This window comes from Cheilinus undulatus, linkage group 21 (genome assembly GCF_018320785.1).
Source record: "Cheilinus undulatus linkage group 21, ASM1832078v1, whole genome shotgun sequence".
Classification (NCBI taxonomy): Eukaryota; Metazoa; Chordata; class Actinopteri; order Labriformes; family Labridae; genus Cheilinus; species Cheilinus undulatus.
The window spans coordinates 12902215-12927955 of NC_054885.1; the positions used below are offsets into that span (position 1 = coordinate 12902215).

At 39.9% G+C, this 25741-nt stretch overlaps 1 protein-coding gene across 2 annotated transcripts; it reads left to right on the forward strand.

Annotated features, from left to right (window-relative positions):
- The first annotated feature begins 6686 nt into the window (after positions 1 to 6686).
- Positions 6687 to 25311, forward strand: LOC121529263 (myosin-1B-like). Of its 2 annotated transcripts, none has more exons than XM_041817054.1 (38): positions 6687 to 6890; positions 6981 to 7124; positions 7276 to 7432; positions 7627 to 7654; positions 7740 to 7854; positions 7967 to 8059; positions 9742 to 9805; positions 9894 to 9992; positions 10099 to 10202; positions 10453 to 10591; positions 10725 to 10843; positions 10967 to 11116; positions 11195 to 11365; positions 11447 to 11753; positions 11872 to 11945; positions 12261 to 12348; positions 15002 to 15119; positions 15201 to 15324; positions 15636 to 15772; positions 16992 to 17247; positions 17389 to 17631; positions 17714 to 17890; positions 17966 to 18111; positions 18727 to 18817; positions 18904 to 19293; positions 19367 to 19493; positions 19575 to 19693; positions 19840 to 20036; positions 20690 to 20873; positions 20952 to 21117; positions 21203 to 21327; positions 21408 to 21716; positions 21792 to 21995; positions 23996 to 24121; positions 24201 to 24371; positions 24483 to 24587; positions 24675 to 24770; positions 24854 to 25311. In XM_041817054.1, exons 1-38 carry the CDS (start codon positions 6690 to 6692, stop codon positions 24992 to 24994), a joined length of 5805 nt encoding a protein of 1934 aa, XP_041672988.1. In that variant the 5' UTR covers positions 6687 to 6689; the 3' UTR covers positions 24995 to 25311. The 2 variants fall into 2 exon arrangements, with proteins under 2 accessions (XP_041672988.1, XP_041672989.1); XM_041817055.1 differs by having other exon boundaries at positions 6693 to 6896.
- The last annotated feature ends 430 nt before the right edge of the window (positions 25312 to 25741 follow it).

Genomic DNA, 25741 nt, shown 5'->3' on the forward strand with positions numbered 1-25741 from the left:
TCATATTATTGCAGTCTAATTGTAAAAATTGCATAAATCTGCTATGATGTTGTGTCTATTTGGTGTCCTGAATTAATTTTTTAAAACATCTTTGTGACAAAAATCAAGAAACCTGAGCTGATGACTTGTTCTCCATCTTAATCTGCTTTGTCCTGAACATAGTTTGCAGTAGTTTTACTCTCTGGCCAGGCCCTTGTCTTTCCAATTGACCCCTTAATCCGGCTCTGACGCACCCATCGTCAGATCTATTTTCTCCCTTGGGTGAGGCACCACAACCAGCTGCTGGGGATTTTCTCTTTGCTTCTTCACAGTCTCTTCCTGTGACCCTTCATTCACAGCCTGCTCACGGTCAAATGTTTCTGCTGCTGTGTCCAGACATGACGTTGGGGGTGCTGTTACTGCTCCTCAATCCAGAGCCGGCTATAATCGCAGCTGTCGTCAGCCCTTCCAGTGACATTAAGAGGCGATTAAATGAGCAGCAATTAGAGTGTCTGTGGAAAACTACAAGGCTGAATGTGGGATTTATTCAGCTTTTTCCTCTGATAATTTCATTATCTCTGTAAAGCATTGACAAAAAGTTAAGCTGAGCCCGATGAAAGAGTCTGACTCTACCATCACCGCTTTAAAATTGCAAAACCTGAAGTATCCACTTGAGGCTGGCTCCAAAAATGAGTCCCTCCCCATAGATGGGAATTACAGCTCTTTGGAGTAAGCTAGCTTTTTTGTACCATTTCTGCCTGCCCATCAATAATTTCTTTTTATTGGATTTTTTTGCACTTTTTTCAGCACATTTACACCCTTTGATTGGCTGGTTTTCACTTTAAATGTATGCAAAAGGATAAGAAATTCAAAGGCAGGTCTGTAAAAGTGCAGCAGAGATATTGGTAAAGATAGTTCCAGTTTTCCAAAATAGTTGCATCTTGACAGTTTGTCATGGCGGGTTATTTGCCAATCAGGACTAGTATTCATACCTTAGTAGCTGTGTCCCAATTCAGGGGTAGCATTATTTGCAAGACCCAGCATAGGACTCCAGTGTATACCCTTCAGGCCAAACAGGCCAATATAACCTGTGACATGCATGTTAATCTATTATTTGAAATGCAATTTAAAGTTTTATGGTTCAGCATTTATATTACTAGCTTGTCAACTGAGTAGAAACCAGTGTCTTAAACTGAAAGGTGTAACTGTTGACTGCATGAAAGGGCCCCATTTCATTTGAATTTGCAGCAGATGCATCCTTTGTGGCCCAAGAAAAGTAGGATGCTTTTTTCATCCCCATTTTTAAAGAAACTTCTGTGGCTTAGCCTGTGTCCTTCAAAGCATGCAGTCCCTGAGTTGGGACACAGCTATTGAAAATGTTAGACACGGTTCAGGTCTTAAACGTGTTTCCTATGTTATTTAACTGTCTTGCAGGATGACAGGAAGAACCATGTTGATTTGATGGACATCTTCAGTGGAAGCCTGTGAATTAACCAGGCTAACCTGGACCTTACAGGTGAGTTAACTTTGAGCCAGTTTACACCTGGCATTTACTTGCATCATGTTGAGACTAAAAATGTAAACACATTACCACTTAGCAAGGGTGGACAACAGACAATGTTAGCACTTAACACGTTGTGGCAGACACTGCTGTCGTTAAGGAAATAGCTAAAAGCTAAAATGGAGTGGGGTAAGAAAACACAGCGATTACAATTTGGTAGTGTAAGGCATAAAAATCATTGCCCATGTTGCTGTTAGTTTAGTGATACAAAGTGGTTTAAAGCTAGCATTTACTGATTTCTTGTTTGCTTGTTTTAGACTGAAAATATGGCAAGATAATGTAATTTGAATGAGGATTTGATCCTGGAACACAACATTAACTCTCAGAGACTGACATAGTTGGGGGCGTTTTCAAAATCCTTTGAAAACTGGATGAAATCTGAGATTCCTGCTTCTAGTGGTAACATGGTGTCTCTTTTAAATGCAGACAGGCTCTGCAACAAGTGCAGAAATGCAATTGTACTCTGCTGCACTGGTTGGCTACAAAGATCCATGTTTTTTCTGCTTCTTAAGCTGGGTGTACACTGTGTGATTTTCCTTCGATTCAGCCATGAATTTTGAGTCTCACGACCCACTCTGAAGTCGGGCCAACTTTCAGTCGGATCAGGTGTTGTTTGTCGTGCTGTGTACAGGGGGGTACAGCAGCCGACCACGACCCGACTACAACCTGACGACCTGCTCCTGACTGGTCAGGAGGATTTCAGGCATGTTTGATATTTTGATCGTACGACTCCAGAAACTTCACAGTGAGAGCAGATATGCATGCAGAATACACAACCTTAAGGGATTTTTTTCCTGTGTAAACTGTCAGACAACATCCTAAATTACCATGACAACGGTGAGAACGACTTTCTGATGCACACCCAAAAATATTCCTACCAGCGGACCTGCAGCTGACACAGAGGTGATGCTGGTTTTGTGTGTGTGAGACAGAGAGAGAGATAGCGGGAGAGAGAGAGAGAGAATATGACTGGAAACACTTCCCTTTCGGTGTATGAGACTTTCTTAAAAGGAAATTCAATGGGTTTCTGTCACAGTCTGTCCTGATTTTAGTCGCACAGTGTGAGCACTCAGCTTGTGCACGACCGTTGGATTGTGCAGTGTGAGCACACAACTGGTGCGCCACAGTCATGCGTCGTCAACGATTCAGTTGCACAGTATAAGATGACACTCCGCCACGACTGTCATATGGTTGGCTTGAAATTGCACAGTGTACACCCGGCTTTACCCAACAGGTAGTGTTGGAAAACACCTACTTTCAGAGAAAAATCGCCTAGGATAATATTATTACAAATGGCTGTAACTTGCTAAGGAGGGGTCAGATAAAAACTAAAATTTAAATGGAGGTCCAAAACATTTCTAACTTTCTTAACTTTCTAATTCAAAAAGAGCAAACTTACTTGGGTTATGTCCCAGTTCAAAGTAAAAAAAACACACAAAATATGTAGTGACATTTTTTTTTAATTTCTCATAAATTCATCAGTTTTCAGACCTAAAACATGTAAAATAAGATATAAAATAAAACAAATCAGTAACATGAAATTCTAAGTTTTCCTGATTAAAATGATGGATGAAACTTGATGTTGACTGCTAGAAGATTTTTTTTTTAACTAAATGAATGCAGATTAGTCAGTCCTGGCCCAAATTAGACTAGGTCTTTAAGAGTTAAAGCAGAATCTTAAGCCAGTATTTCTGTTAGTTAATGGGCTTTTTTCTGAAACCTTATAGATGAAAATTGAAGAGGGAAAAATAATTTTAAAGAAGTTTTGTTTTGGAGACTGATCAGATGTTTTCATAAGCAGGACAGATATCATATTTTGTAGTCTTAAATATGCTAATCTCAATTTTATTTTAATGTCTCTAGTTATAAGAAAAACCTTTCAGTTTCTATTTTTTCAGTCTTTGATTGCTGATTTTGACTTAATTTAGAATTTGACTTTATTTATTAGATCTTACATTCCAAGCATAAATTCAAACTCTAAGCTATGATCAAATTGAAGCAGAGATTAAAATATCAACACCATGCTCACTCATTTAGATGAGGCTGGAGATAAAAGACAATAATCACAATAAACTTTGTGGCATGCAGTGAACTTTAAACATGTTCTTTTGCTTTATTGACTCTAGTGACTGAGCCTTGTTAATAGAGAGCCACTCGGAGGCTTCTGCATGGATCTGTGGTGTTATGGTGGATTTATTTTTAACCTTGTTAGTTTGGACATGAATTCTCAGTTTGGAAAGGCGACTGGAGTTTGTGTTTCTGGAACAAGCTTGTGTTTTTGTAAGAACTCGGTGCAGAGCACATTGAAAGTAGATTTTTTTTTTTGTAGAATTGAGAGGGAAAACTAGCACCATAGCCAATCACGGCACAGTAACAGGATTTGTAATGTAATAGTGCTTCACACATACACAAAACTTGTTAAATTGTCCTAAATTTCTCAATGCAAACCTGAACTTTTCCCTGCCAGTGAGCTGATTAAAGAAGAAGGTAGGAAATATTCAGGATAATTCACTGAGGGTGAGTGGGAGGGGATGATGATGTGAATATCCTACAGCCATCACACAACCAGTTTGAACTCTATGGAGGAAGATGTAGATTTCGGCACACAGCAGTGATGTCCAGAAGTGCTTTAACCCGTTTCTGAAACGTCATTTTATCACGTTGGATGCCTTTATGATAAAGAGTGCCCACAAACGACAATCGAAAAAAACAAACTAAAAAACTGACAAATAAACGCAGTTTAGGACGGTTTACAACAACGGACGGTTCCGTTTTGGTTTAGCACGTGTGTTTTGCGGAAGTTATCAGGCTGCCTTCTTTTTTCACCAGAAATACGTCACACCTTGCTGTGCATATAGGCCATTATAAAAATGTGAAACAAAGCTAAACAAGTCTGATAAAACTGCCACTATTACAGTGATTTCTTTCACCCAAGACACAGCTGAGACCTACGTTGGCTTTTTAAAAAAATGTGTGTTTCCATATAAATTAATGGCATTTTAATAATGACAAAACCTACAGTATGCCTTTGCTTGCTTTTTGAAGGACACTTGCAGTCTTTCTATTTTTTTACTATACATTTTTGGATAAATCACATTTTTTTCACTCATGCAACCCTCCTTTCACCAGATGAACTAAGCAAATCAAGCCCAAAATTTCCAAAGAGCACCTGTACATGAACGGAGACCCAACACTTCTTTTTTTGTCTTCACAGACACCATATCTTTTTCCATGTAAAATAGCTTCTTTAATTCTACTTATGGTATCTTCAGTCACAGTTATAGTAATGATTGTAGAAATTCCCAAGGCACACCTAGACTTGCCTCAGGGCTACATAAGGCTACACCTGCAGCAGCCATTGCTACCAGCTTCTAATTCAGTTAAACCCCGCCCATAGCTACCACCTTGTTGTCCTCAAATGACGCTGATCGGTTAGGCCCATTCTCAGACCCGGAACAATCATTTCAGACTCAAGCTGTGCAAGATGGATCTGCCTGATAACAGACATGAGATCTGGCCAGCCCCTCTGCTTTGTAAGGTTAAAAAATAGAAACGATAACGAGCTCTGAAATCATGCAGTACATCAGCGGCATCGGCGGCGCGACCAATGGAGGGAAAATTCAAGTCATCAGTGCTCTGGACATGGACTCCATGATGAGTACGATCTATGCAAGGTCAGAGAACCCAGTGAAGTTTGAGAAACCTCATGGCGTTAATAACACCCTGGACACTGAGATTGTCCCAAAGTCTGACACTAAGGAGGAGACTCACATCCTTATTGTGGAAGGCTTTCTGCTTTACACCTAAAAACCTTTGATCGACATGCTGAACCAACGTTAATTTATTTCCATCCTGAAGAATGCAAAAAGAGGAGGTTCTCTAGGAACTACACGGTGCCAGATCCACCCGCCCTGTTCGATGGCCACGTCTGGCCCATGTATTTGAAACACAAGAACATCACTCAAGCTGTGCAAGATGGATCTGCCTGATGACAGACATGAAATCTGGCCAGCCCCTCTGTTTGCAAGGTTAAAAAAGAAAAATGATAATTATAACTTCATTCATGCCCTTTTTAACTTTACATAGACAACTCCTAAGATTGCAAAGAAAACAAAACATATTAAAAAATGACCCGTTTATACTGTCCTCTGTTCTATTTACTTGGTCTTGTTGCATTTTGTTTGTCTTTTTGTTAAATGGATTGACCACTCTCTGTTTGGCCAGACTATTGCTTTCTCATCGTGCTAGCTTTCTTAGTTCCTGTCTTTCCTTAATCTGCTTGTAAATGCACTTTAAGTAACTGTTACTTTGTTATAATTACGTCCGCACATTTTTAATGGGATGCTTTTGATGCACTGCTTGGAGCCCCTAAGTCTGATTGGTGTTTTACACACTGAAAAATGCATTGCTTTGGACAATAGTTTCTGCTAAATGCAATTGTTACATTATATTACAAATCAGGAGTCTCAAATTTCAATAGAAGTTGAATGTATAGAATAAATATGGAATATAAGTTTCCACATATTTAAATCAATTATTTATGATTTAATCTGGGAAACATAGATATCTTTGTTTTATTGGAGTCTGTCTCGGTCTGGAATGTGTTAAATGTCTGGCCGACCCCCCCTGACGTAAAGACAAACAGTTGTGTGTGATCAGTTTAGCAGACAGACACAATTCAAGCGTCGCTCTAACAAACCTAATCTTCCCTGATCCCAGAAAATGAGGCGCACCGTGTCGGGACTGTAAGCCCCCTAAGCTAACGTCTTTAGCAATCATTGGTTTTTAATGGACAGTCTGAAGGATTACAATTCAAACCATGTCAAAAGTGACACAATACATCTATACATAGACTCTTCAGAGTACAAAATGGACATACGTGACATTTCCATGAAGCCAGATCTCCAAATATAGAAGAAGAAGGCTTTGTGAAATGAGCCAAACCACGGACTATAAAAGCTGTCAGAGTCTCGTTACTGTGACTGACGTCTGTGTCGTTCTTCAAAACAAGAATCCATTCAAGGCTTCATAAAATATTTAGGATTTGTGTCTGCAGCTCTCTGGTGAGTTTGATGCTCTTTAACTCACTCAGCTTTGCTTTTATCTGCTCAGTTTTAGAGTTTTATTACTTTATCTGCAGCTGGACATAATGAGCGATGCTGAGATGGAAATATTTGGGGTGGCTGCCCCGTACCTCCGTAAATCTGAGCGGGAGAGAATCGCAGCTCAAAACATGCCGTTTGACGCGAAAACAGCTGTGTTTGTGCCCGATCCGAAGCAGGAGTATGTGAAGGGAAAAATAAAGAGCCAAGATGGCACCAAGGTCACTGTGGAGATGGAGGATAGGAAGGTGAATGTATTTATTTTGTTTATTTCACATATTTATTTCTGAATCTATTTTAAGCCTTGATCTAACAAACCTTTTGAATTTGTACTTCAGATCATCACAGTGCACCTGGATGATGTTCGCCCCATGAACCCTCCAAAGTTTGATAAGATTGAGGACATGGCTCTGCTGACTCATCTCCATGAACCAGCCGTGCTGTTTAACCTCAAAGAGCGCTACGCTGCCTGGATGATCTATGTAAATATAGACTATGAAACTAGATTTTTAAAATACCTTACATCCTTTCAAACGGATCAGTATTTGGCTTTTGTTGAGTGGTCTGCAGATAAAAAAACAGAGTTCGCTGATCAGTAGATATACGACTTCATGGATTTTCTCTTGTACTCAGACGTATTCTGGACTCTTCTGCGTCACTGTGAATCCGTATAAGTGGCTTCCCGTCTACAACCCAGAGGTCGTGGCCGGATACCGAGGGAAGAAACGACAGGAAGCCCCTCCACACATCTTCTCCATCTCTGACAACGCCTACCAGTTCATGCTCACAGGTCTAGACCCTTCATTATGCCTGACACATAATATCTACCAAAACTTTATCATTTAAACACAGATTTCAAGCTGTTATCTTCTAAAGAAAGGTGGAAGAAATACTCGCGTCCTTATGAGGAGTAAAATCCTTTAGAAGACAAACTTAAAGGCCTTAAAGTTTTATCTTTAGTGAGACTTTTTCCCCTTTGAACAGATCGAGAGAACCAGTCAATCCTGATCACGTAAGTGCTTCTTCATCTGCTTTTTATCAAAGATGACATAAAACTTTATTTCCCTAAGCATAATCTTCTGCTCTGTTTTTGTCAGCGGAGAATCTGGTGCTGGGAAGACGGTCAACACAAAGAGAGTCATCCAGTACTTTGCAACAATTGCATCATTTGGAGACTCTAGCAAGAAAGAGCAACCAGCCGGCAAAATGCAGGTTCAGCCCTTTTATCTAAAAAATATCAGACATCAAAATTATTTATAATTGAGACCAGATGTGTCAACAAAACACAGACATGTTCAGTTTTTATTGTGGATTTGAGTTACAGGGGACTCTGGAGGATCAAATCATCCAGGCCAACCCTCTTCTGGAAGCTTTTGGGAATGCTAAGACTGTGAGGAACGACAACTCCTCTCGATTTGTGAGTTTAGATCTGATCAGCATGAAACTTTTAAAACTCAACATACAATTATTTTATTTCATTTCTGAATTTTCCAGATTAAAAAAAGCAATACAATCATACAGGAAATGACACAATACTTTGCTGTGAAATACATCATGAAATGATGAGATACTACCCCAGTTTGAAAAACTTTGGGATGCTTTTTGTTTCATTTATTCACAATAGAACGTAAAACGACATATCAGATGTTGAAACTTAGACTTTGCATAAAAATAGCTCATTTTGAATATCATGGCAGCAACACATCTCCAAAAAGTAGGCACAGGGCCATGTTTGCCGTTGTGTAGCACCCCTCTCTTCTTTTAACAAATGTCTGGGAAATAAGGAAACCAGTTGTTTGAGTTCTGGGAGAGGAATGTTGTCCCATTCTTATCTGAAGTAGTGGTCTAGCTGCTCAACAGTCCTTGGTCTTCTTTTCTTTGGTGGATTTTTTTTTTGTTTCATGATGCGTCCAGTGTTTTCTGTTGGGGAAAGGTCTGGACTGCAGTCCGGCCAGTTCAGCACCTGGACTCTTCTACTGTGAAGCCATGGTGTTGTGATTGATGCAGTATGTGATTTAGCATTGTCATGCTGAAATGTTCACAGCCTTCCCTGAAAGGGACATTGTCTGGATGGGAGCATATGTTGCTCTAAAAGATGAAGGCCTTTGAACTGGTTGGGTAGCCTCTTCTGCAAGACACGGTCTCCATGGTTTCCAAAACGACTTTCAAAGTTTTCCACTTTGCCTCAGTTCATTTTGAGTGAGATTTGGCCCAGAGGAGACAGCTCTGTTTCTGTATTGTGTTCTCATATGGTTTCTTCTTTGCATGATGCAGCTTTAACTTGCATTTGAGGATGGCATGGCGAATTGTGTTGACAGAGTGATTCTTGGGAGTGTTCCTGAGCCCATGCAGTGATTTCCAGGACAGAATCATACCTGTTTTAAATGCAGTGTTGCCTGAGGGCCAGAAGACCATGAGCATCCAATAATGACTTTGTCCCTTGTGCACAGAAATTTCTCCAGATTCTCTAATTTTTTTTTGATGATATTATATACTTCAGATGATGGGATATCAAAAGATTTCATGATTTTACAGTGAAGTACATTTTTTCTGAAGTTTTTTAGTCACATTTTTTTGCAGATTGGTTTGCTCATTTTTACTTCTGAGAGACTCTGCTTCTCTAAAATGCTCCTTTTATGCCCAATCATGTGACTGACCTGTTGCCCATTAACCCAATGTGTTGCAAAATGTTCCTCCAGCTGTTTTTTATAAGTACTACTTACTTTTTCAGCTTTCTTTTTTGAGATGTGTTGCTGCCATCAAATTCAAAATGAGCAAATATCTTTCATGGAATGGTAAAATGTCTTAGTTTCAACATTGGAGGTTTTTTATGTTCTATTGTGAACAAAATATGGGTTTTTGACATTTGTAGATCATTGCATTCTGATTTGTTTACATTTTATGGCGTGACCCAACTTTTTTGGAATTAGGGTTGCAAGGTACTTAGTGGGATATATTTGGTTTTACAACAAGCTAATACAATATGATTCATTTCCAATATGATTTGAAAACAGTCAAAGCCATAACATCCACTGTGAAATAATACAAAATTATGTCTCAAACATGAAACCTTAGTTATAATTTTCCGACTTTTTCCAGGGAAAATTCATCCGGATCCACTTTGGAACAAAGGGGAAGTTAGCATCTGCTGACATTGAAACTTGTAAGTTTGCTAATAAAATTTTAATTAATGATGAAAAATGTAGATGATTTCTCATGTTTGTGTGGATGATTATTATTTCTATTATCAGACCTTCTGGAAAAATCCAGAGTGACCTTTCAGCTGCCAGCAGAGAGGAGCTACCACATCTTCTATCAGATTCTGTCCAACAAGAAACCTGATCTGATTGGTAAATATTTATTATTTCCTCCATATAATGTCAAATATTCATACCATTACTGTCAGTCATTATTCAGTGTTACTGTTGCAGATCAATACTTTCTGCTTTCTTTCAGAGATGCTGCTGATAACCACTAATCCATATGACTACCCGTTCATCAGTCAGGGAGAAATCACTGTGCTGAGCATCAATGACAGCGATGAGCTGATGGCTACTGATGTGAGAACATATTAGCTGTAAAATAAAATCTGTAAAAATAGGAAGTCTAAGTTTTTTGAAAATAAAAAATAACGCATGGCTGCAGAGAAATCTTTAAAATTCTTTAAACTCAAGTACCTTTTTCCCTTTCTAACATAGTAAATTAGTAATACAGTCATGTTATATGATCCTAATGTGTGTAAAAGTTAATGGAGTATTGTATCACTGCTGAGCTGAGATGAACAATCCCGAACATTTTTGTGTTTGTCAGAGCGCCATCGACATCCTCGGGTTCAACTCGGAGGAAAAGGTTGGCATCTACAAGCTGACAGGAGCAGTGATGCATTATGGGAACATGAAATTTAAGCAGAAGCAGAGAGAGGAGCAGGCAGAGCCCGACGGCACCGAGGGTGAGACGAATGAAATGAAACTCAGCTCAAGAGAGCTTCACTCCTTCTGTTTATGAAATGTCATCAATTTTCTTCTGTTCACATGTAACCCTGACTGCTCCTTTTATTAAAAGCTGTTATTCCAATCTTTCAGTGGCAGACAAAGTGGCTTACCTGATGGGTCTGAACTCTGCTGACCTGCTGAAAGCGCTCTGTTACCCTCGAGTGAAGGTTGGGAATGAGTATGTCACCAAAGGACAGACTCCACAGCAGGTACAGTCCACATATTTCTACTCCAACTATTTTAGCTGGGAATTAAAGTTTGAAATGGTTTTGTTTGTTCTTCATTCTGACTGTTTTTCCTGTACACATGATAACGCCTGTGCATGTTTACAGGTGAATAATGCGATGGGGGCTCTGTCTAAAGCCGTCTATGAGAAGCTGTTCCTCTGGATGGTCACCAGGATCAACCAGCAGCTCGACACAAAACTCCCCCGACAGCATTTCATCGGTGTCCTCGACATCGCAGGGTTTGAGATCTTTGAGGTACAGAGGATTTAGGCCAAATGAAACAAATCTTTCTAAAAATAAGCCTAATGAATGATTTTATGTTGAATTATTAAGGTGAATAGCCTGGAGCAGCTCTGCATCAACTTCACCAACGAGAAGCTGCAACAGTTTTTCAACCACCACATGTTCGTGTTGGAACAAGAAGAGTACAAGAAAGAAGGAATCGACTGGGAGTTCATCGACTTTGGTATGGACTTGGCGGCCTGCATCGAGCTCATTGAGAAGGTGAGATTATTCTAAACATACATATTTTTATTACATAGATTCCTACAGATCCACACATGAATATCCTTTTCTCTCCTGCAGCCGATGGGGATTTTCTCCATCCTGGAGGAGGAGTGCATGTTTCCGAAGGCGACAGACGGCTCCTTCAAGAACAAACTCTACGACCAGCATCTGGGGAAAAACAGCATCTTCCAGAAGCCCAAACCCTCCAAAGGAAAGGCCGAGGCTCACTTCTCTCTGATGCATTACGCAGGAACCGTGGACTACAACATCAGCGGCTGGCTGGAGAAGAACAAAGACCCTCTGAACGACACGGTGGTTCAGCTTTATCAGAAAGCTTCTGTGAAGCTGCTCGCTCAGCTGTTTGCATCGTACGCCTCAGCTGACGGTCAGTTCACAGAAAACTCCATGTTCAAGGAATTTAAACAGTATAATGATGCCTAAAGTATAGTTGATTAATTATATCCAACAGTCATTATGTCATTGGTGGTCTTTCTTTTTTATAGGTACTGCTGATGGAAGTAAGAAAAGTTTCAAGAAGAAAGGCTCCTCTTTCCAGACCGTTTCAGCATTATTCAGGGTGATTTTATTAACAATAATAATATTTCTTCTTATAAAGGTTGATAACCAACTATATATTTTTTAAGTTTATTTGGGGTAACTACTGCTGAATCTTTCATTGGTTTATTCAGGGTTAAAATGAATAATGAGACTAACACAGTTTTATTTAAAGGCATAATAATGTATTTTATATTGGTTCATTCAGTGTTTTACCCAATAATATGATCAAAGCTGAAGGGATATCAGTGATTGACTGGCATAATGATTGATTTGAGTCAGTGAGTTGAGGTGGTGTGAGTTTTTCTGTGGTTAATAGTTGGGGTTTTCTCTGCAGGAGAACCTGAACAAACTGATGGCTAACCTCAGATCCACCCATCCTCACTTTGTCAGGTGTATCATCCCCAACGAGACCAAAACTCCAGGTACAAAAACAAGAACTGAACAACAAAATTAGCACCAACTCATTCTTCTTTCATGTTTTCTTTTACTTGATTGTTTGTGCTTAAGTTTTTGTGAATGAGACAGTTTTACAGGATGCTCATTCTCATAGAAAGGGTTCAGCGTTACCCTAAATGACTGCAAAATGGCTTATCATGAGCTAGAACCACTGCCTCAGAGTTCAGGGTTAAAGTATCTGTATAGGTTCTTTGCAAATGATGTCACACAGCAGTGAATAACTCCCCTTGAGGGACAGGAAGTGATTTCTGCATAGAGAAATGCCCCCAAAAGGCCATGTTTTGAGCTGTTTATGACAATGCCAATTGTTCAAAGTGCAAAATTAAAAACAAATTCCTACACTCTTTTGTGTCCACTTTTCACAAAGCCATGTCCATGCAGTCTTGTTGGTTGCGACTGGAAATCTGTCTCTTGAAAGAGGTCCAAATCATTTGGCTAAATTCAGTAGCGATGGTGTTCTGGCTCCCAACTGGCTCTTCACTTTTTATGAATTTGGCTTTTTAAATGTAGATTAAATAACACCAGAGGATGGAGGAAAGGAAACTGGTACTCAAATGGGAACAAGCTACCTGTTGCCCACATTAAAAACTTGTTTTGTAGCAATGGCATAGTTGCCTACTCCACAAGGATTTTTGGTTGATAGTTCATCACTGTTTCAATTGTTTGTGACAAAACAGGGATTTTTTTTTTATATGTTAAAGGGGCTCAATTTGCCTCCTTGCTCAGTACTAGTCCCCAAGGCTCTTGTCTCCCTTTATCTGGCTAGACAACACTAGACATTAGGAGGTCTGCAGGACTTTGTAAATTATGATATTGATTGCCTACATGCCAGGAAAATGGGTTAAACTGTAGAAAAAAAAAACCACTTATTTTTTTGTAAAGTGTAGGGATCTTACTCAATATATGTAACTTTTTCTGGTACTATTTGCAGCCTAGAGATCCATTTAGAGCTTTAAAGTACTAACTTTCCTCTGTTCCCATTCATTCTTTATGACTGTTCCCCCTTTTCCTGACCCTCAGTGCGCAATCATACTCAAGTCATGATAAAGTGCTTTCACCAAGAGTAATGCTAACATTTGGTGTCTTGAAAGCTCTTTATAAGGTTTTGTTTACATGCCTCCATGAGGTAAACAGTTGTGCCAGAAAGTGGAACTACAGTTGGTCATACAGGAGCGCGAATCGTAGATAGGCATTTGTGGTAAGTTTTGTAAAAAACTCTCACAGTGTAGATATCGTGATGATGACCAACCAATGATGAGACCCAGTGAGTCTGACCTTTGACCTCCACATCTGATCAGTCCATTCCTGGCCCAGACAGACGGACATGCAGACGGACAGATGAACAACCTGAAAACAGAATACCTCCAGCCTTGGCTGTTGCTGGCATGGATGCTTTAAATCACAGGTGTCAAACTCAAGGCCTGGGGGCCATATCAGGCCCATTGAACGACTATATCCAGCCCACGAGATCATATCATATTTTAATTATTACTGGCCCACCAGTATGAGGTCTGCAGATTTCCTCCAGTATAATAATGTAAACTTAAGCTTGATTTTTTAAAATATCCTTGTTAAGCCATAAAAATCTGAAAAAGTAAAGAGTAAGAAAAATTAGATAAAAATTCAAGAATGTGTGTGTGTGTTTGGTGGGGGGGGTGGGGGTTAATTTGTGTTTTATTTCAAATTTTCATTTTTGCATCTCAAGATTACAACTCAAACTTATGATTTTGACTTTCCCAATTTTAAATTTTCATATTTTGACCTTTTTCAACTCCTTACTTTGGCTTTTTAATCCCATGTTTTGACTTTTAAACATGTGATTTCAATTTTTTTCTTCTATTTTGACATTTTAAATTCATAATTTTTACTTTTTATATCATATTTTGATCTTTTACACTTCCAATTTTGAATTTAAATCATATTTTTTACTTTTTAAGTCATCATTTTGAATTCTAGCTCATATTTTGACATTTTCAACTCCTAATTTTGACTTTTTAATCCCACATTTTGAACTATCAGACTAACAATTTAAAACGTTAAGACATAATTGACTTTAAAACTCATGATGTCAAATTTATCTCATATTTTGACCTTTCAAACTTATGATTGAAATTTTCTCCTTGTATATTTGCTCTTTAAAAACATTATTTTTTCCTATTTTTAATATCATGTTCTGATCTTTTGAACTTATAAATTTGAATTTTTATTTCAGATTTGAGCCTTTAAACTTGTGATTTTACTTTTTTGAATTTCCGAATGATTTATCATCAGTGCTGTTTTTTTTCATATTTTATCACTGGTGAAAATGAGGTTGACAGTTTAAGGTTGTGTTGACCCTGTTCAGCCTTCAGGTTAAACCTAAATCCAGAATCCGACCCCTGCTGTGATTCTGTTCCATCCACATTGGTGTTTGCTTTTAAAATGAAGACATGATAAAACGTGCTCATCAGCTCTAGACCAGAGCTGTTTCCAGTTTTTATGTTAAACATGCCTTACCTGTTGTTAACCCCAGCTTCATACACTACAGAAATAATAATGATGATGATGATGACGATATCAAAATTAACACCAACATAAATTGTGAAGTGTTCCTTCAAACCAAACCTTTCCCATCTGCAGGCTCCATGGATCATCACCTCGTCCTCCATCAGCTCCGCTGTAACGGAGTCCTAGAAGGAATCAGGATCTGCAGGAAAGGATTTCCCAGCAGGATCCTTTATGGAGACTTCAGACAGAGGTAGCACACATGTATGCGCATTCTGTTTCAGAACTCACACACAGGACCTTACAGTCACACACCTTTGCCTTCTCTGAGCAGGTACAGGATCCTGAATGCCTGTGCGATCCCTGAGGGTCAGTTCATTGACAGTAAGAAAGCGTCAGAGAAGCTTCTGTCATCCATTGACGTGGATCACTCTCAGTACAGATTCGGATACACAAAGGTGTTTGAAAATGTTTGATTTTGTGCCTTTTTACTTTTAGGACTACAGTTTATTGGACAGTAGTAATTTAGTATTAATTTAATACTTTAAAATATTGAAACACTGAGTCAGCATGAGCTTGAGGGGACTGTTTTTGTTACTGAAGACTGAATTTAATTTAGAGAAAAGTTTACTATTCTAAAAAAAAATGTCCAAAAACCCAAGATGATTGTGATATCACTTGAAAACGAACATATTTTACAAAATAATATTTGTCTCTTTAAAATATTTTCTTTTTAAGTTCGTATCCAACCTGATTTCAATCCTTGCAGGTGTTTTTCAAAGCAGGCCTGCTGGGTCTCCTGGAGGAGATGAGGGACGAGCGTCTGGCCGTGTTGATGACTCGTATTCAGGCTGTTTCCAGAGGTTACGTCACCAGACTGAGGCTGAAGGAGATGACTAAAAAGAGGTGTCTGAAATACCTTTCCTTTTTCTAAATTTCTCACCATATACAATTTATGGACAAAAGTATTTGGTCACCTGACCATTACACCAACAGGGAATGTAAAGGCCTGGCTCACATCTACGTTCCAGTTCATCCCAAAGGTGCTCGATGTGGTTGAGGTCCCTTAAAATGTATTATTTTGGATTGTATCTTATACTTTGTCTGTTACATTTCAGGATTTACAATTTTACCTCATAATTTGACCTTTAAAACTTAGCATTTTGAATTCTGTCTCATATTTGAACCTTTAAAACTCATGATTGTTAATTTTATCTCATAAATTTACCTTTAAAACTCATGATTTGGCTTTTTATCTCATATATTTGAATTTTAATTTTTTTGGGGACTTTTAATTTCATGTTCTGACCATTTCAACTAAGTGGTGAGAATGAATCTGACAGTTTATGTTGACTGGGTTAGGCTCTCAGGTCAGACCTAAATTCAGAATCCAGCCCTTGCTGTGATTGAGTTTGACACCCCTGCTTTACACCACTCCATCTCATGCTTGGCATTGGACTTGGTGATGTGATGCTTGCATACGTGAAGCTCCTGCTTCACAGTTTCTGTGCTTACATTAATGCCAGTGGAAGTTCAGAACTCCTCAGCTATGGAATCAGCAGAGCAGTGGCGACTTTTATGCACCGTGAGCCTTAGCAGCCGTTGACCCCGCTCTGTGATTTTACATGGTCCTCCACTTCATGGCTGGTTTGCTGTTGTTCCTAAACACTTCCACTTTCTTAGGATGTTACTCACAGTTAACTGTGGAATAGCCAGCAGGGGTGCTGGACGTGCTTGATTTAGTACACCTGTGGAAACAGGTCTGATTGAAACAGCTGAATTCAATAATTAACAGGTATGGCCAAATACTTTTGTCCATATAGTTTATATAGACAAACAACCATATTGACATCGAGGAGTAGGAGTCCAAGGACAACATATTACAAGATAATTTCAAAGCTGTAAAGGCCCAGAAGTTTAGCAGACAACAACTTAAACAACTTACAGATAAGTTAATGAAACACAATAAATGTACACTGAGTAGATAAAACAAATTCAGATCCCTAGATAGAAGCTCATTTTTGTTTGTGTCACACTAGTTAGTAAATCAAGTCACTAATAGATAATCTAGTAAATGTTTAATGCTTCACTAAACCAGCTTTACTGTTTATTTTTTGCACCACAGGGAGTCCATCTTTGTCATCCAGTACAACATCCGCTCCTTCATGAATGTGAAGAACTGGCCCTGGATGAGACTCTACTTCAAAATAAAACCATTGTTGCGCAGTGCAGAGGCTGAGAAGGAGATGCAGAACATGAAGGAGGAGTTTGCTCGACTCAAAGAGGAGTTGGCCAAGTCGGAGGCTCGGAGGAAGGAGCTGGAGGAGAAAATGGTCGTCCTCGTCCAGGAGAAAAATGACCTGTACCTTCAAATCCAGGCAGTATGTGAAAACAAAAGAGGACATAAAAACTGAATAAAAAACATGTTCAAACTTACTGTTTTATTTAGATAATTATAATGATGTTGAAGAAATATATTAAACATTTTCTGTTACTGTTAAACAATGTGCCCCTGCTCTTAGGAGAGGGAGAACCTGTGCGATGCAGAAGAGCGGTGTGAAGGTCTCATAAAGAGTAAAATCCACCTGGAGGCCAAACTGAAGGAGCTGTCAGAGCGGGTGGAGGAAGAGGAGGAGATCAACGCTGAAATCACAGCGAAGAAGAGGAAGCTGGAGGACGAATGTTCAGAGCTGAAAAAAGACATCGATGACCTTGAACTGACCATTGCTAAAGTGGAAAAAGAAAAACACGCCACGGAAAACAAGGTACCTATGATAACTTTCATCACCAGTTTTTACGATTAATTTCAATATCACTAATAGCAGTCTTTAAATGTTCTCTCTGTAGGTGAAGAATCTGGTGGAGGAGCTGACGTCTCTGGAGGAAAGCCTGCTAAAATCTTCCAAAGAGATGAAGGCTCTGCAGGAGGTCCATCAGCAGACGTTAGATGACCTGCAGGCCGAGGAGGACAAAGTCAACGGTCTGATGAAGATCAAAATAAAGCTGGAGCAGCAGGTCGATGATGTGAGTGGGTTATCCTTTCATCAGATCCAACTGGTTTATTTTCAGGTTTATAGTTGACGTCGACATCTCTTTTAGCTCGAGAACTCGCTGGAACATGAGAAGAAGCACCACGCTGACTCTGAAAGATCCAGAAGAAAACTGGAAGGAGATCTGAAGCTGAGCCAAGAAACCATCATGGACCTGGAGAATGACAGACGGCAGGTGGAGGAGAGACTGAAAAAGTATGTTCATCTATTTCATTTAGTTGAAAAAAAGGTGTTGCTTGCTATATTTAAGATTTATGTAGAAATATTTATCATGACCTAAATAATCAAACTCATTTGGATACAAATATTTGTCACTCAGCTCAGAAAATAAAGAAGAAAATCTCATGACTGTTTAGTAAATATAAAGTCTTAGCAGCCAGCTTTTCAAAAAGACTGGTAAGGGAAGGAAACTACAAGAGGAGAGAGGCAGGGAACCGGGCCCGGCCAGGTTTGTGTCGGGATGATCTTGCACTCTGGCAGAGATTCTTACCTCTACCCTGTGGCTCCTGGCTGTCATTGGCATGGAGGCATTATTAAGTGTCCATGCAATAAAAAACCTGTATCTTGAACTTATTATTTTTACTCTATGATATTTGAGGGAAAGAATGCCAAGCAGAAGGATTTGTTTTCTAAATTGTGACTTTTTGTGCCGTTGTTAAAAGGACAAATGAAAAGAGAAAGAGGATGTTTGATTAAAGAGAGAGAGACAAAGGGCCAAGGCTGGATATCTAACCTGTGCTGTGGACTGTAAAGCCTGTATAAGGAGCTCTTTATCAAAGGAACTAAACCTACTACCTTTTTTCATTTCAGAAAAGACTTTGAAATCAGTGACCTGCAGAGGAGAATTGAGGAGGAACAAAGTCTCAGCACTCAGCTGCAGAAGAAGATTAAAGAGCTTCAGGTAAGATTGAAACAGCAGTAGACTTATTTTAAAATACTTACTTTGATTTTCCAAGAGCAAACAGAAGATCATAAATTTTCCTGCAGGCTCGCGGTGAAGAGCTGGAGGAAGAAATCGAGGCTGAGCGTTCGGCTCGAGCCAAAGTGGAGAAGCAGCGATGTGACCTTTCCAGAGAGCTCGACGAGATCAGTGAGCGTCTGGAAGAGGCCGGAGGGGCAACCGCTGCTCAGGCCGAGCTCAACAAAAAGAGAGAGGCGGAATTTTTGAGGCTTCGACGCGACCTGGAGGAGTCCACGCTGCAGCACGAATCCATCGCCGCAACTTTACGCAGGAAACAGGCGGACAGCGTCGCCGAGCTCAGTGAGCAGATCGACAACATCCAGAGAGTGAAACAGAAGCTGGAGAAAGAAAAATGTGAGCTGAAGATGGAGGTCGACGACTTGATGAGCAACATGGAGAGCGTCCTGAAGAGCAAGGTAGCACAGATGCTCATAATTGTCATTTTGATAACTATTTAGATTTGTATTTGACTAATGTTTGATGGTTCAGGCTCATCTGGAGAAGACAAGCAGGAGCCTTGAAGATCAAATGACTGAATACAAAACCAAAGCAGAAGAAGCTCAGAGGTCTCTGAGTGATTCTGCGACTCTCTCTGCTCGTCTGCAGACTGAAAACGGTATGTTAATTAACATGAGCTAATTAAAAATATGCAAGGAGATGAGATGTTCATTTATTGTGTCCTCTTTATGATGAACAGCTGAGCTCACTCGTCTATTGGAGGAGAAAGAGATCAGTCTGTCCCAGCTGAACCGAGTCAAATCTGCCTGCAGTCACCAGGTTGATGAGCTGAAGAGACTTCTGGATGAAGAAATGAAGGTTGAAACACACAAATAAAATCTGAAACTAAACAACACAGTTGGTTTTCATATAGTATAACTCACATCTTTATATATAATGGTGATCAACGCTCACAAAAACTGCAGCAGTGAAGTTTAAACCTTATTCTGTACTGTTTGTTTCAGGCCAAGAGTGCCCTGGCTCATGCTCTGCAGTCATCTCGTCATGACTGCGAGCTCCTCAGAGAGCAGTACGAGGAGGAGCAGGAGGCCAAAGCTGAGCTTCACCGCTGCCTGTCCAAGGCCAACAGCGAAGTGGCTCAGTGGAGGACCAAATACGAGACAGATGCCATTCAACGCACCGAAGAGCTTGAGGAGGCCAAGTAAGAAGTGGCTGCATATTTTTTTAAAACAGTGGTGATGACGGCACTAGAGCAGTGTTTCCCAATCATTTTTCCTTGGAGCCCCCGCCCAAAGTGTGTTTGGGCGCACACTTTCATCGGCTCTCACAGACAGTAGGTTGATCTTTACTCTATTTATGCTGTGCTATCTCTGTCCTCATCATTAGAAGATTAATGCAGTAGGGCCAATTTGCATGGGAAGTTTTTTTTTTTTTTTTTTTTTTACTGAAATAACTGTATAATGGCTCAGCGTCTCTGTGTGCCAGTGCGTATTTGTGGTATTAGGCCAACAGCACAATAAGAGTAGCATTAAAGCTGTGCCTCTTGACTCATTTACAAAGTTTTGTGACGTCATTCCCAGCTCCAACATCTAACTTCCAAGGTAAATGGAATGCAGCAGAAGTCTGCGAATGCAAATGACGACTTGGCGGAATGTTTTGGAATTTTATAGAAAATCTGCACATATTTATGGTTTTTTAAAGGTTCGGGATTCAAACCAGTACACCCAAGAAGTCTTCTGAGAGGTGTTAAGGACATTTGGAATTTTAAGTGTGGTGTGCAATTCAAGACAGTCAGACATATGCCAGATACGCCACCAATTATAGTAATAAGATTTTTCACATTTATTTCTACAGGAAGAAGCTGGCTCAGAGGCTGCAGGACTCAGAGGAGATGACCGAGGTGGCAAATGTCAAATGTGCATCCCTGGAGAAAACCAAGCAGCGTCTGCAGGCCGAGGTAGAGGACTTGATGGTGGAGCTGGAGAGGTCGAATGCAGCCAACGCCTCATTGGACAAGAAGCAGAGGAACTTTGACAAAGTACATGCACAGTTTTTACAACTTTCCCTCTTTTTACTTCTTATCTAGGCAGCATTTATCACCTCTCTTTGTGTTAAGGTTCTGGCTGAATGGAAACAGAAATATGAGGAGACTCAGTCAGAAATGGAAGTTTCTCAGAGGGAGTCAAGGGGGCTGAGCACTGAGCTGTTCAAGCTGAAGAATTCCTATGAAGAAGCTCTGGATCATCTGGAGAGCATGAAGAGGGAGAATAAAAACCTGCAGCGTAAGAGTTCTGAACAAAACCAAACAACAACCACATGTTTTAGTGTCTTTCTAAAATGGAAATATGTGTTTTCTTTTGCTTTCAGAGGAGATCTCAGACATCACAGAGCAGGTTGCTCAATCTGCAAAAATCATCCATGAGCTGGAGAAATCTACAAAACAGGCAGAGCAGGAGAAGAGAGAGACACAGGCTGCACTGGAAGAAGTCGAGGTTCCAGTTTTGTCTTTGAATTTAATTTTTCTTGCTTTTACTTTTGAATAACCTAAGGAGTTTCATTTCTGCCTTTGCAGTCGTCACTCGAGCACGAAGAAGCCAAAATCCTGCACCTCCAGCTGGAGCTGAACCAGATAAAGTCTGAGGTTGACCGAAAGGTGGCGGAGAAAGACGAGGAAATCGAGCAGCTAAAGAGGAACCATCAGAGAACCGTGGACACGCTGCAGAACACGCTAGACGCTGAGACACGCAGCAGGAATGACGCCATGAGGCTGAAGAAAAAGCTGGAGGGCGATCTGAATGAGATGGAGGTGCAGCTCGGACACGCCAACCGACAGGCGGCCGAGTCAACCAAACAGCTGAGGAACGTCCAGACTCAGCTCAAGGTTCGATAAAGTCATAGAAACATCGAGAGTCATTCAAGAGTCTTAATGTTTTAATCCTCAGATTTTCTGTCATAGGACTTGCAGGTCCACCTGGATGAAGCGCTCCACAGTCAGGATGACCTCAAGGAGCAGCTTGCCATCGCTGAGCGCCGCAACACTCTGATGACGGCTGAGATCGAGGAGATGACAGCGGCAATCGATCAATCAGAGAGGAGTCGCAAGATGGCAGAACAGGAAGTGATTGAAGTCAGTGAGCGTGTGCAGCTGCTGCACGCTCAGGTGAAGAGACAATTTACAGAAAAGGCTTTACAGGAAAAAAGAAGACACAGCAGACTGAGAACACAAAATTCAAGACTTTAAATTAATACTAAAGAAGAGACACTGAAGGGCAAAACAAATAATATAAGGGAAACAGCATCAGATTTACATAAACCACTTAAGTCTTGACTACATTATGAATATTGATATTACAGAAATCAAATATAACCTATAGAAAATTTTGTTAAAGAATAAATTCCTACTAAGAGAGTGTTGTTATACTCTCTCTGAGTTTTACCCCTTGCTGATATCTTATTTTTGCATATTCGTCACACTTAAGTGTTGCAGATTAACAAACTAATTCTCATTTTAGACAAAGATAACCAGAATAAATATAAAATGCATTTTTTAAATAATGATTTCATTTATGAAGGGGAAAAAGCCATGCAAATCTACCTGGCACTTTGTGAAAAGTTAATTGACCCCTTATGTTAAATCATGAATTAACTGTGATCAGCCACATTTTTGGAAAGCAGAGTTTGATTTCACTAGCCACACCCAGGCCTGATTACTGCCAGACCTGCTGAATAAAGAAATCTCTTAAATAGAACCTGTCTGACAAAGTGAAGTAGGCTAAAAGATCTCAAAAAGCTTCACATCATGCTGCGATCTAAAGAAAATCAAGAACAGATGTGAAACAAAGTTATTGATGTCTATCAGTCTTGAAATGTTAATAAAAGCCATTTCTAAGGCTTTGGGACTTAAACAAAACATAGTGAGAGCCATTGTGCACAAATGGAGAAAACTTGGAAAGGTGTAACCTTCCCAGGAGTGGCGGGCCTACCAACATTACTCCCCCAGGAGGTCACAAAAGAAACCAGAACAACATCTAAAGACCTGCAGACCTCATTTGACTCAGTTATGTCAGTGTTCATGATTCAACAATAAGAAGGATCCTGGGCAAAAATGGCATCCATGTGAGAGTTTCAAGGCCAAAACCACTGCTGACCAAAAAGAACACAAACATTCTCACATGTGCTAAAAAACATCTTGATGATCCCTACTCCTTTCGGAAAAATATTCTGCGGACTGATGAGACAAAAGTCGAACGTTCTTAAAGGTGGTGCCCCATTACATCAGGCTTAAAACTCACACAGCATTTCATCAAAAAAACATCATGCCAACAGTCGAACATGGTGGTGGTAGAGCGATGGTCTGGGGCTGTTTCTCTGCTTCAGGACCTGGACGGCCTGCTGTAAATGATGGACCATGAATTCTGTTCTCTAAAAGAATCTTGAAGGAGAGTGTCCGGCTATCAGGTCATAACCTCAAGCTCAAGTACAGTTAGGATATACAGCAGGACAATGACCTGAAATACACCAGCGGGTCCACCTCTGAATGGCTTCATAAAAAAATGATGGTTTTTGAGTGGCCATCAAACTTTGGTTGAGATGCTGTGGCAATTACCTTAAAAAGGCTGTTCATGCTCCAAAACCCTCCAATGTGGCTGGATTAAAACATGATGAGTGGAACAAAATTCCTCCCATGTGAAAGGCTCATTGCCAGTTATCACAAATGTTTGCTGACAGTTGTTGCCACCCGGGGTGGCACAACCAGTTATTAGGTTTGGTGGAGAACTACTTTTCACATAGGTCCAAGTAGGGTTGGATGAGTTTTTTTTTCCCTTAGAAAATTAAATCATCATTTGGAAACTCTCTTGTTTGTTTTAGTCTGAAAATCCGCTCCAAAAGTCCTGTGGTCTTTGCTTAAATACCAAGAGCAAATTTATTTATAAAGTTAATTCAAAACAGCGTATAGCAGGTAAATAATGCTTCACTTTTAGAATTATTTGACTGTATTTATAAAAAAGGGGATTAAAAGATTTGCGAATATGAGGCCTTCATTGTTGTTGAGGCCCATGGACCTGAAACCATACTCCTGTGAGTGTGCAAAGGTTTACATATGGCTAAACCTCTCTTATTGTAATAAATAATTCTCTTTAAATGTGATGTTTTTATCAGAACGGCAGCCTGCTGAACTCTAAGAAGAAGATGGAGTCCGATTTAAATCATCTGCAGTCTCAGATGGAAGAAACCATCCAGGAAGCCAAAAATGCAGACGAGAAAGCAAAGAAAGCCGTCATGGACGTGAGTCTCTTTCCTTTTTTCACTGCACCAACAAACTGCAGAGGTTTTAATCTCATTTAATTTCTGACTTTGAACATAGGCGGCCATGATGGCCGAGGAGCTGAAGAAGGAGCAGGACACCTGTGCTCACCTGGAGAGGATGAAGAAGAACATGGAGGTGACGGTGAAGGACCTGCAGCAGCGACTAGACGAGGCCGAGCAGCTCGCCATGAAGGGCGGGAAAAAAGAGCTGCAGAAACTGGAGGCTCGGGTACGAAAGAGTAAAGACGGGAAGAAGAAATCATAAATGAGTGAAAGAGTGAAGGAAAGAAAAGCTGCACTGTAAGGTCAAACAAGTTGAAGTCATTGAATCTGTTTTTAGGTCCGGGACTTGGAGAATGAGTTGGAGGCGGAGCAGAAACGAGGTGGCGAGGCCATGAAAGGTCTCCGGAAATATGAGAGGAAAATTAAAGAGCTGACTTATCAGGTAAAAGTGCTTACTGTTAAGTATTTCACTGTTTAAGATTGGAAAATAAAGTGTGGAAAAAGTTGAAATAAATCCTGAATGTTTCAGGCTGAGGAGGAGAAGAAGAGCTCGGTGAGACTTCAGGATTTAGTCGACAAACTGCAGCTGAAGTTGAAGGCGTACAAGCGTCAGTGTGAGGAGGCGGTGAGTAAAAACATGAATTTAAAGTCACTTTGAAGGATTCGTTTAAAAAATAATCTTTATTTCTTTATTTTCTGCTTGATCAGGAGGAACAAACCAACATGAATCTGCTGAAATTCCGGAAAGTTCAACACGAGCTGGAGGAAGCTGAAGAACGAGCCGACGCTGCCGAGTCTCAGCTCAACAAACTGCGAGCAAAAAGTCGAGATTTTGGTAAAGAGGAATAAAACTTATCTGTGGGGCAAGATCTCAAAAATGTCAGGTTTGATGACTTCAGGAAACAAACCTGACTAAGCCTTTACTCTTTTGGATTAATCTTAATCCAGTTGTCAGAAGACCTTTAATAAAGCCACACAAGAACAGTTCCTTAAATGACAGTTTAAAGAAATGATTAGATTACATTTGTCATAAGACGTAGGAATCTGTGAATGTTATTTAGAGTTACAGTGAAGAGCAAATATTCAACTTAACTGACACACAAGTAAATTTAATCTGTGAGTCTTATTTTAGGCTCAGACTCACTTTGTTATTTTATTGATTTTTAAAATGTCTGTAGAGTCATATCTAAGCTAAGCTGCTGTAAGGTGGTGGACAGGTCAAGTTGTTCCTACTGATGATTGGCTAAATGTTAAGAAATAATGCTACCACAAGATGAATTTAGCCACTTCAACAGTATAATCCTCCACATTAACAAGGTACATCAGGATCAGCTTTATTTGCCAAGTATGCTAACACAATAAAGAATCTGACTCCAGTTAGCTTTGCTCCCAATGTGCAGTAATCAGATATTAAATATAAAAATTAGGGTTGTCAAGATTATTCAAATGAATTAGGATTGATAATGGTTTGTAATTTGTACACTATTTCTTTTCTTTATTGCTTTAATGTCTGACTCCCTGCAGCCACATATATATATAGATAATAAGTCCACCACCACTGCTCCTTGATGTCTCATTTCACTTTTACTCATTGAC